Source organism: Merops nubicus, unplaced genomic scaffold (assembly GCF_000691845.1).
Source record: "Merops nubicus isolate BGI_N331 unplaced genomic scaffold, ASM69184v1 scaffold20243, whole genome shotgun sequence".
Taxonomy (NCBI): domain Eukaryota; kingdom Metazoa; phylum Chordata; class Aves; order Coraciiformes; family Meropidae; genus Merops; species Merops nubicus.
This window is the reverse complement of record NW_008601204.1, coordinates 12,160-22,997: the sequence shown is the minus strand read 5'-3', so window position 1 is coordinate 22,997 and position 10,838 is coordinate 12,160. Positions and strand designations below refer to the sequence as shown.

At 52.9% G+C, this 10,838-nt stretch overlaps 1 protein-coding gene across 1 annotated transcript in view; it reads right to left on the bottom strand.

The window, feature by feature from the left end:
• The window catches only part of TRAF7 (TNF receptor-associated factor 7, E3 ubiquitin protein ligase), a gene marked incomplete at its 3' end in the record, with an annotated part of 17,229 nt that extends 6,609 nt beyond the window's left edge, over positions 1–10,620 (bottom strand). Inside the window, exons 1-7 of the mRNA XM_008937936.1 lie at positions 10,502–10,620; positions 10,216–10,273; positions 9,006–9,097; positions 4,525–4,641; positions 3,107–3,199; positions 1,341–1,374; positions 5–107 (exon numbers count right to left, since the gene is read on the bottom strand). Of these exons, the coding sequence (XP_008936184.1) occupies positions 5–107; positions 1,341–1,374; positions 3,107–3,199; positions 4,525–4,641; positions 9,006–9,097; positions 10,216–10,273; positions 10,502–10,582 (578 nt within the window). The remainder of the gene's footprint in view (positions 1–4; positions 108–1,340; positions 1,375–3,106; positions 3,200–4,524; positions 4,642–9,005; positions 9,098–10,215; positions 10,274–10,501) is intronic.
• Positions 10,621–10,838: the final 218 nt, after the last annotated feature.

Here is a 10,838-nt window from a genome sequence, read left to right as displayed (position 1 = left end):
GGGCCGGCAGCCGTACTTGCAGTGGATGAAGAGCTCCCCGATCTGCTCGGCCACCGCGATGTTGTTCACCACCACCGTCAGCTTGGCGTTGTCCACGGGGCACTTCTCTGCCAGGCAGGGGAGCAAAAGAGAGTCAGCAAGGATGGAGAGCCTGCCGGAGCATTTCCAAGAGACTCTGCGTGGAGATCTTATGCTTTTGGCTGCTCTGGCCGACCTGGCCAGCTCCCAGAGGGGTGGCAATGGAGTGTGCCATGAATACTGACACAAGGTCTGCAAGGCTCTGTCTCTTGGGGCTTGGGGAGAAGTTACAGTACATGTTAATCCATGATAATTTAAGCTAACCAATGAAAGAAGGCCACACTAATTCAGACTACCTCGTGCTTGCTGAAGTGTGAGAGTATTCACAGGCAGTGACCACGAGTCAGCAGATGCTCCCCACACAACCCATTCCCCACCAGGCCCCTCTGCTGCCAGCAGGACCCTGCAGGCCAGGGACACTGCCACCAAGCACAGACAAGAGTCCTGAGGGCAGGAGCCAAACGGAGCCACTCAGGATTCCACTGCAAAGCCTGGTGCCACAAATCGGCCGGTTGGGATAGACAGAGCACAACACAGTGATGGGGGAGTAAGGTGCAAAGCTGAGGGACCTCTCACACGTGCAAGACCAACATCTAAAGGTAGAAAGAGCTGCTGCTTTGCTGGAGTGCCCAGGGAGCCTCCTCAGGGCTCGTTGTTCTGCTCATAGGATGGTTTGGCCTTGTGCTGAACAATGGCTTCCAAAAAGCCTTTTCTTTGTAGCACAGAGTCCAAACTAAGTGGGAGCTGGTTAGGTCAGGCCAGCAGCCAGACACTCGGGCTCCAGCAGGTCTGGGGAAGAGCCGGGTGAGCTAAATCAGCTCTGTGAGCTGCTGTGCCCAGGCTCAGCCAGCGGCCAGAGAGCTGGCACTAACGGCGTGGGAGAGGAGGGGCTGGGTGGTGCCAAACACCCCCCCCTGTTCCTTAGAGAGGCAGCCACAGAAAGCTTTTGGTCTGGAATCAGTGGGTCAGCTCTAGGCGAGACGTGTATTATCCTGGGATTATCCATTGGATATTCCAGGATTCGAGAACATCCTGTGCCCAAGAGTTGGGCTCAGCTCTAGTGCCCATCCTACAGCGTGCCCCATTGGAGTTCAGAGCTGCAGAGCTCCCTGTGCCCCAGCTCCTCACTGCTGCAGCAGCAGCCAGCCACTGACAGCTTGTTTTAAGCCCTTCTTTCTGCGGGTTTCTTCTTAAGTGAAAGCAAACAAACCAGAAAATAACAGTGTTCTGGCTGCATCACACGAGAACAGTCCTGTACTCACCAGATGTTAAGGCACATCTTCTACAAAATGTGTGCTGTGGAGACAAAGAGGAACAGCAGTGTCAGCACAAACAATATCAGACAAATTATTCCCCGTGGCTAACGATGGGAAAGGTGAGAGATACCAAAGCCTGTGGCTCAGGGGCCTCAGCAGCTGCTCTGCCTGCCTGATGGCTCAGCGTGCTCTCGAGTCTGCACCACAGGGCAAAAAGCAGCTGCTTGCTCAGGCAGCTAAGAGTGAACCACGGGGCCTGTTCCTGAGCAGTACTAAGCACATGGGTTGAGGGTTCTGCCCTGCTTGGGATCACAGTCAAGCCAAAACCACATGTTCTGCCACACTGGTATTCCCACCCTCCAGCTCTGCACGGGGCTCCTCTTCACCCTCCACTTTAGTCCATGTCATTCCTCTCACTCCCCTGAGAAGTCCTCAGTGGGAAGAGAGAGGGGAAGTCCAGCCTCTCCTTGTCCTTGCCCAGTCAGCCCATCACACACATCCACCCCTCTGTAGCTCCTCCAACGTAACCAAAGCTGTCCTGCTGACAGCTGCTTTGTAAGCCCATTAAATCCACTGGAAATTTTGCCACTTCAGACAGCTCTCTCTCTCCCCTGTCTCACAGCAGAACAATTTAACTTGATGAAGTAGCAAACACAATCTAACATACTAATGAACATAAAGAAAGCAACGGCGACTGCAGCGTTTCCCTGGTCCTGGCCGTGCCCCCTGCATTCCCTGGAGCCCCCCTGGCCACGCTGCCCTGCCCCAGGGCCAGCACTTGGCAGCAGAGCTGGAGAGGCTGCACGTCCCTCCTCGGAGCCCTTATCTGCTGCCCAGCTCACGCAGCCTTTTCCTGCCCTGTGCAGCTGCATGGTGCTCTCTCCAGAGCTGCCAAACCGCCGCTGCAAATGAAGCCGGGCTGCTTCCTGCAGCATTTTTTTTTCCCATATTAACCAGTAAATCTCAGTGTCTTCATGAATTGCTGCTCCCTGAAATGGCGCAGGGAAACTGCACCAGCTTCCAGCACCTTTGGGGACAGCACCCTCGCTGCAATAAACAACCCAGCTCTCTGCTTTTGCTGCTGCAGCCCCATCCTGGCGAGCAGAAGCACGTCAGAAGCATTAGAGAGCCCATCACGAAGCCATCTTTACACACAGCACACAGGCAGGAATAATATACAGTTCCTATTAAATCCCAGTAAAATGGAAGACAGAAGAATATTCATAATGCTCTGTGCCTTTCATTAGAGGATCTCAAATCCCTTTGCAAGCATTAACTAAATGGAGCTTCAAGCCATTCTTGTTTTATAAGAAACTCTCTTCCCAGCTGCAGAGCTGCCATTGCTGGGGTGCCCGGGAGGCAGCAGCACTCCACAGAGCCCTTCTCAAGGGGGAACGAGCAGTTTTACACCTCACTGAAGCCACACCAAGGAGACTGAACATGGCTGGGACAGGGAGGCTGACAGTGCAGCTCTCCTGGGAAAAGCTGCCCAATTTTAAGCAAGCCTCAGGCTTCTCTAGCTAACTGCAGCATGCTCCTCACACCCCAGTGCAGCGTGGTTCAGAGCTGCCTTGTGGGGAAATCTAACACATGTCCATCAGCATCTCTGCTCCTATGCTGGCCTGGCTTCCCCGGGCAGGGGCTGCCTCATCTGTGCTCACTCAGGCTGACAGCTACTGGGGACAGTCACTGGGGACAGTCAGGGCTTGGCTGGAGGTCACACAGGACAACTGTGGAGCCCAGGCTCGTGGTCTGGAAGAGCTCTGCCTTACCCCGCAGGTTGTGATGACTGGATCCTTAAACACACTACAGCACAGTTGGCAGCACAGCTTCACAGATGGTTGTTCAGCAAACACTAGTGGCTCCTGGAGAGGAGGAGAGAAAGGGACAGAGAGAGCAAAAGGATTAGTGCAAACACAAGAGCCTCCAGTGCTGCAGAAGGCACCAAACACCTCTTCAGCAGTGAGCCTTGGGGAGCCAGGGGCACAGGGCACACCTGAGATTTCATAATCTCAAAATTTCTCTGGACCTGCTGACTTCCAGTATGTAGGAGGTAGGAGAAGAATGAACTCAGGAAAGGCTGGAGACTCTCAGCTCATCACAAACTGGGGGCCACCAGCATTGGGCAGGATCAGGACCCAACAGCAAACTGCACTGACCAACTTTTTTGCCAGAGTGACTCAAATCACCAGGACTGAGCAAGCTGCACTGGCTGGTGCTTTCTGCTTGGTTCCACTGAACAGTGTTGTCAGAAAGGTCCTCTCTATTCAGCCTGAATTTTAAAAGCCGTTTTAAAGCCGCTTGTCCTTTTGTATTTTTGAAACATCCTGAAGGAAAGGCTCTTTCATCCCCTTATGAAGCAGAAACAATGTTGTTTCTGCAGCAACGGGGCCATCTCTCCAGCTTTGTTTAGCAGTGAGGACTGCTGGAGCACGGGCTCTGGGCACGTCCTCCCAGGGCAGCACAGCTCTCCCCACCACGCCAGAGCAGGGCTCCACATTTCAGAGCTCTCTGAATCAACCCCCACAGTTCAGCCTGTTGTTTCATCCTGGGCTGCTCTCAGAAATGCAAACACACCCCCCTGGGTTCCTAAATATGAAACACACGCTTCTATCCCAGATCTATGGCAAAATGCTGCCTGACCTTTTATTCATCCAGTCTGGGGTTAGTTACTGGGTCACAAGCTAAGACCAGCTTAGAAAAGTGTCCTCCCCCAACAAGAGTCACGTGTGGACCAATCCCTGCACCCTCCTGGGGCTCAGAATCAAGTCAGTGTGGAGCCACGCAGCCCTCAATGCAGGACAGGGCTCTGAATCAGGGCACAACTGTATTAGACTTGCTGCCTGGGGCTGGACCACCAGCCTAAAGCCTTGCAAGCCCCTCCTGCTCTGCAGCAGGGCCAGGGAGTCACACAGAACTTTGCAAAGACTTTTCCTGAGAAGCAGAAAAGCCTCACCATTGTCCCCCCTTTACAGACAGGGAAATGGTACACAGGGAAGCAAAGTAACTCACAGAAGTCAGTGGTGCAAACAAAATCAAACCCAGGCCTGCTGATAGCCAGGATTTCAGCTGCCCAGCATCGCAAAAGATCCGCCCGTGACAGCTCTATGCACTCACAAGAACCCACTAAGCTACTCTTGTGACACTGAACTTCCTCACAGCGCACCTACAGACAATCCCAAATACCTACTGGCTCCTCCTCTTCCTCGTGCAGTGAGAACGTGGAGCGCAGGGACATGTTGGACTCGGAGTGCAGCGAGCGGACAGAGATGGCCGAGTCCGAGCGGCGCGGGGTGCTGATGGGAGGCTGCAGAGAGAGGCACAGGTCTGGTTAGTGCAGAGAGCTCCCCCCTGCTCCAAACCCCACGCACAGACTCCCCCAGAACTCGGCGAGCCGTGGCGAGTGGCCCCCCCAGGAAGAGCCTTTCCCAGCAGCCAGGAGCGCTGCGCTCCACTCTTCCTCACCAAACCACACGGACATCTGCGTTCCACTTTCTCAAAGGTCCACTCGTCTGTCCACTTACCCTGCCCGCCCAAAGCCACGCTTAGGAGGGATTAATCCTCACTGAAAGCTTTGCAAACCTCCCCCAGAGCCAGCTCCCAGCTCCCTCAGCTCTGCAATCTCTGCAGCAGCACTTGTTGTGGCGCTCGCTATCTAACTTCTGCCAAATTTCTCTGCGTAAGTGTGGAGACTTCCTGCTATTCAATTCAGCAGCAGCCTGGCTTTGTCGCTTCCTGCTCCAGGGGAGAGCTCAGTGGACACTGCCTGCACCAATCAAGGAAAATCCCACCGGCCCCAGCAGCCTGGGGATTGGCTTGGAGGGAAGGCTGCTGCTGGAATATCAACCAGCAGAGCGTCTCCACGGGTGGAATATCAACCTGCAACGTGTAGCTGAGGGACAATCCAGCAGCACAGCAACGCCAGAGACTCTTGGGGCCATGGGGGGATTGGAGGTGGGGGTCCAGCACAGCCACTGCTGGGTTGCTCTGCTGCTGGCAGACTGGGAAGAGTGCAGAGATTCACTGGAAGCTCCCAAGGAGTGCAGCAGAGGGGCCAGCAAGGACATGGAAGCATGAAGCCAAAAGCTTCAGACACTAAGCATCAAGAGATGACCAAACCTGCACCTCACATGCCACACCTACAGCCCATGGCAGTTGCAGACTCCTCAAAGGACTGGCTGGCAGGAGCCTGGAGGTGACCAGCCCTGCTGCCCAGGGAACTCTCCCTGGATCAGGTCAGCCCTGGCACTGCCCAGCTGGAACAGGGAAAGCTGCACAGAGGAGACTCTGCCACCCCACATCCCCACACTGAGCTACCTTGTGAGCTCAACGTTTTCCCTCATGTTCTGCCAGTCTCCTGAGGCCTGTCCTGCGTGCTTGCCCTGGGTGGAAGTGTGTGAGGTGGGACCCCAGGGCACAGAAAAGCAGGGCAGGAGGCCAGTGGGGCAGCCAGGAGATTTGGCTATGAAAGATGCAGGAGGAGGCTGAGTGCCTGGTGTGCTCCCCAGGGACAGACCGAGCTGCAGCAGAGGAGCAGCCCAGGAGCCTGCTGGATCCTCACACTGCTCCCCTTCTTAATTATCACCATACTGGGATCCTAGCAGCTTAGAAATGCTGCATCCATCTGCCAGAAGCCAAAGTATAAAGCTCTTTTTGTAAAAGACAGTGTATTTATTGGCTAAATATGTAAAACTTGACAAGGAACAGTTACAACGAGGTAAACCAATTTTATGGGTATCCATTAATTTTACTCTTTTCCTCCAGCAGTAACTGAAGTTATTAAAAGAACAAGAATGACTGTGCATGGTTCCTGTTCTGGAGGTGACCCAGCCATCAGGGTAGACAGTTTTAGCAAGGAGCATCCTGGGTGGATCAGGACACAGAGGGGGGACCACAGCCCAGGAGCACTCCCAGGAGGCTGGGGTGTGGGACACAGCCTTGCCAGGCTTGTGCCACACTGTGGGCTCAGCTCTGTGTCCTGGCTGGTAGTAACTATACAGGAGAGAAGCTGATGTGCTGCAAGGATCATTTCACTTGGGCTGCAGAGATAACACTGCACAGCAGAGGTGTGTGCTGGCTTTTACTGCCTGCCCCTCCATGTACCTGCAGCCTTGGTTGCTGCCAAGCAAACAAGGGCAAGAGTCAGGAGACCTGAGCTCTACAGGGTCAGCCACTACTCTGCTTCCCATTCCTAGCCTGGCTATTTAGACTGAGCTTTGAAGCAGTAAGTTTTAGTTGTATGTAGAGCATTCAGCACGAGGAGAACCACTGCATGGTGCTCCTGCACAGCAAAGAGAGTAACAGGAGCAAGGATCACAGGACTCGTATGCACCAAAGCCAAGGAGCACCAGACCCTGCTGCATGGATTGAGTCCAGGGGCAAGGTGGAACAAGTGGCACTGCTTCAGCCAGGCAGGGACTTGGGAGGATCTGCCAGAAGGGTCCCACCTCCCTGCCTCTGTACCAGGGCTAGTTCTGCACTAAACATCAAGCTCATCCTCAAACGCCCCAGGATGGAGAGCTCAAACACCTGCAGATGGAAGATGGGTAATGTGTGGCTGGTGGGTAACTCAGCCCAGCTCTGGTTCAGAGGGGAAGTTTCTTGTTAACAACTGAGCCTGTGGACAGCCAGCCAGCTCCTCAGCCAGCAGTATGCAGCTGCCCCAGCCTTCAGCTGCCACCTTTGGGTGCAGTTCTCATCGCGTCAGCTCCAGAAGCAGCCTCCACATGGAGGCTCTAGCAGGGGCCTCGTTCCTGCTCCCTGTAGGCTGGGAACCCGTGGCACTGCTCTCAGGAAAGATGACAGCAGCCACTCAATAGTCCCTGCCTTGCCCCCAGCACACACTGCTCTGCTTTCAGTTTCACTAACAGAAGCTTTAAAGAGAAGGAAAAAGGGGTGGTGGAGGTCACAGGACGGCTCTGACTCATCTCCAGCTGTCTCTCTGATGGCTGACAAGCCCGTGGCAGCTTCTGGAGGAGGGAAAACTTAGTGATGAGCAAGGGAAATCCCAGATTATGTCTTGACAAAGCAAAGGAAGCTTCCTAAAAGGGTCAGTGAGTCTGCAGCAGCAGGCAGAGCCGAGCTGTGGCACGGCTGGATTGTCAGCACCTCACACTGCAGGCTGCTTCCTGAGCCACTCATTCATCCTCTTGCTATTTTTGCTTAAGGGTGTTTAGCACTCCATGGAAGGTGGGCTGAGACTGTCCAGGAGGACTGAGGCTTGGTTCTAAGAGAGATCTCTCCTGTTTGTGGCTGCACACCTTAGATCGTGAGACAGGTTTCCAAAGGAGTCAGGAGCTTCTCCATCAGCCATGGCTAAATGGAGCATCTCCAGCACCCCCAGCTCCTCTGGAAAAATCCTCACCCACGCTCTGTGAGAGCTGCACAGCTCGTGAGAAGGGTGCAGTGAGCACAGCCCTCAGCCCACAGGATCTGTGCTGACAGCCAAGGGCTTCCTGGAACAGCAGCCCAGCACCCTGGGGTCAGCGACGTGGTGGAGAGCTGCATTTGCCAAGGACATGAGGCAAATATTCAAAGGACTTTTTAAAAAAAATAAAACAAAACCCAACCAAAGAACAAACACACACTCACATAAAACACAGCAAGATCTCCGAGCAACAGAAGGAACTTTACAGGATGCTGACAACAAAGCTCTCTGCAATCTGCTGTCAGGTTTAAGAAGTGCTCGAGCTCCGTGGTGTTGCTGACCCCAGACTGTGCCAGTGCCTAATTTCACCAGGATCCATTTATCCCTGGCTTGGAAGCTGGGTCTGGTAACCTGACAAAGTCCACAAATAATGACTTTGAAGTTTGTTGCTACCATGCTTCAATCTAAATAGGAGCTGGTGGTTATGAGATGTGGCTGGAGCACTAGGGACAGGAGAAGGTCAAGGCCTCAGAGCTATCCCTCCACTCACTGAGGTTTGCTTGGCTGCTGTTCTTGACTTGATTTAATTTCTCTTCAAGCAGTTAACCCTGAGGCCTGTTTGATCACTAAATTCCCTGGAAAGAATTTTCTCAGAAGTGAGCATGATGAATAAGGAAGGTAGATAGAAACCTGGGAGGTGTTTTTCTGCACAGAAACTATGAGACATGGGAATGGTTTGTGTGAGTGACCCCCGGCAGCCGAGCAGTGTCCGACATCCCATCTGCAGGTTTCAAACCTGCTCCCTGTGGTCAGAAGCCCCATCTGGAGGTAGGAAAAGGAATGGATTCTCTGGTCCTAACTGCAGGGCTCGCTGTGCTGTGCTGCTGGGTGGTCCACCCAACACACCCCGAGGGAGAGCGACTGTTCTGGGTCACAGCCCCACACTGCTGACAGCAGCTCTGTTCCCTTCCAGGCTCAGGGATTCAGAGCATGCTGCTCACACCAGGAGGCAGGGACACCCTCACAGGTAGGCCTGGGGGGTTTGTAGCTTTGTAAACACATCCCATGATCAAGCAGCGTGAAGAGGAGCACTAGCAGTGCCAGCCTAGTGCCCCAGGGCAGAAGCAGCCTCTGGTTCCTCGCCAGGAGAGCAGCCAGGGAATGTTGAGGCTGGTCCTGCCTCGGGCACAGACATCTCAGCACACGGGGACAGTGAGGGAGGCAGAGATGTCCAGAGGAGCACCAGACACCTCTCAGCTGGCATGCAAGCAGCTAAGGCAGGGGGGGCTCCTGGCAACACCTACCATGCCATCGTCCTCGTCGCGGGGGGAGTAGGTGAGTGTGCTGGAGGAGGACGGGGTCCGACGGTGCTGCTTGAAAGTATTGGTCCCATCAGCTTGAAAGCAAATAAAGAAAAATAACACTTAAAAAAGCAAGCACTTAAGGCTCCTTGGTAACATTTTCAAGCTACAGCTCAGTCTCTGTAGCTAAATGTTCCTTAGAAAAGGAAGAGTCTCGGGATTCCCCAGCTCCGGTTCCTGACTGGGACGTATCAGTGCTGGCAGAACAATCCTGATCTCCCAGAGCTTGCTGAAAAACACACAGCCCTTTGAAGGGAGCTCGCCCAGAGAAGAGCACAGATAATATTCTACCAGGTCCACAGGTTAAAAATACTATTAAAAGGAAACTTTATACTCCCACGTATCTCAGTCGCCAACAAAAATGGCTTCAAGTGAGAGATCTGGACGTGCTTGCAGCACAAGTGGAGCATGTTAAATTAAATCTGAGATATTTGTATACAGATCGTATTGCTGACTTATATAAAAATGTGAATGTAAACATTCAGGCCTCCAAAACCAATCAGAGTCCTGAGTCCTGGACAAATGTAATCCAAGATGTTCACTGCGTTATCTAAATCAGTGTCAAGTGCCACGGTTTATCTCTAGTAAAGCAGGGATATTTTATTCCCCAGAGGAAAGCAGACCTCTTCCACCCTTCACCCCCTGTGTCAGGGCTTGGACTGCTCACCTGCTGGGCTTGGAGGAGCCAAGCATGGGCATTTTAAATGAGGAGGTACACTTACACCCCCCATCTGAGCTAAAAATGGCCAAGGGGGGGTTGTCAAAGCATCCAGCGTGACTCACAGAGCACGGCTGGGAATGTTCAGTGCTGGCAGCTCCTGTGTGAGAAGTCACAGGGGTAAACAAGCCCTGGCACTGAGCTCTGTATCAAACCCTGCTGTACTACCCTAATCTCAGCAAGGGCTTCCCAGCGGTGCTGTCAAGTCTGCCTAATGGGAGAAGATGTCTGTGCATGCTCATTTCCATCACGCCTGGTGATCAGATGCTGTGATTCAGTAACACTTGGGCTGCACAACACGAAACCCAGCACCTCAGCACTCATCTGTGACGAGCACAGTGCTCCTCCCAACAGCTTTATGGTTTGTGAAATAAAACCTGGTAGGGCTCACAGGCAGTGCTCTGGGGACAAGCTCTGCACGTGCAATACACTCACCCTTTGTGATGGTTGTCACAGCAGAGTAGGCTGGCCCAAAAGTTGTTTCCATTCTTGTCTGAAATATTGACAAAAGGAAGGTCAGTGGTGTTGTGCAGCACAGCCCAAAGCCCTGCTACCTTCCCTGAAGTGGTGATAAAACCTACATACATATTCCCAACCCTTATCTGTGGATATCACAATTTTTAAGAGCCAAGAAAACGCCATATTTTCAACAGGCACTTCAATTTTCCCAAAAGGGAGGAGGAGAAGGTCAGCAGCAGCCCCAGCCCCCAGCCTCCCTTACCCCGTTAGTGTTTTCAGCAGTAGTGATGTTTGTTGTGCCACTGGAGAAACGATTGTAGCGAGTGTTCTTGTTTGAGCTCATAATCTAGGCCAGCATTTGTTAGTCATGGGAAGTTCGCTCTGGGGGAGAAGAAAGACAGAGAGTTTGGTTCATTGGATGCATTTTCATGGGCTCAGAGCACATGATCCTGCAGCATTAAGACCAAGTATTTACCTAAGCTCACAGAAACCTGGATTTTCAGGAGCAAGGACAAAGCCAGGTTCCTTCAAATCATTGCCAGAGGAGTGTTGAGGATTTTCTAACAATTCAGTTATCTTTTAAAATAACTCCTCCAACA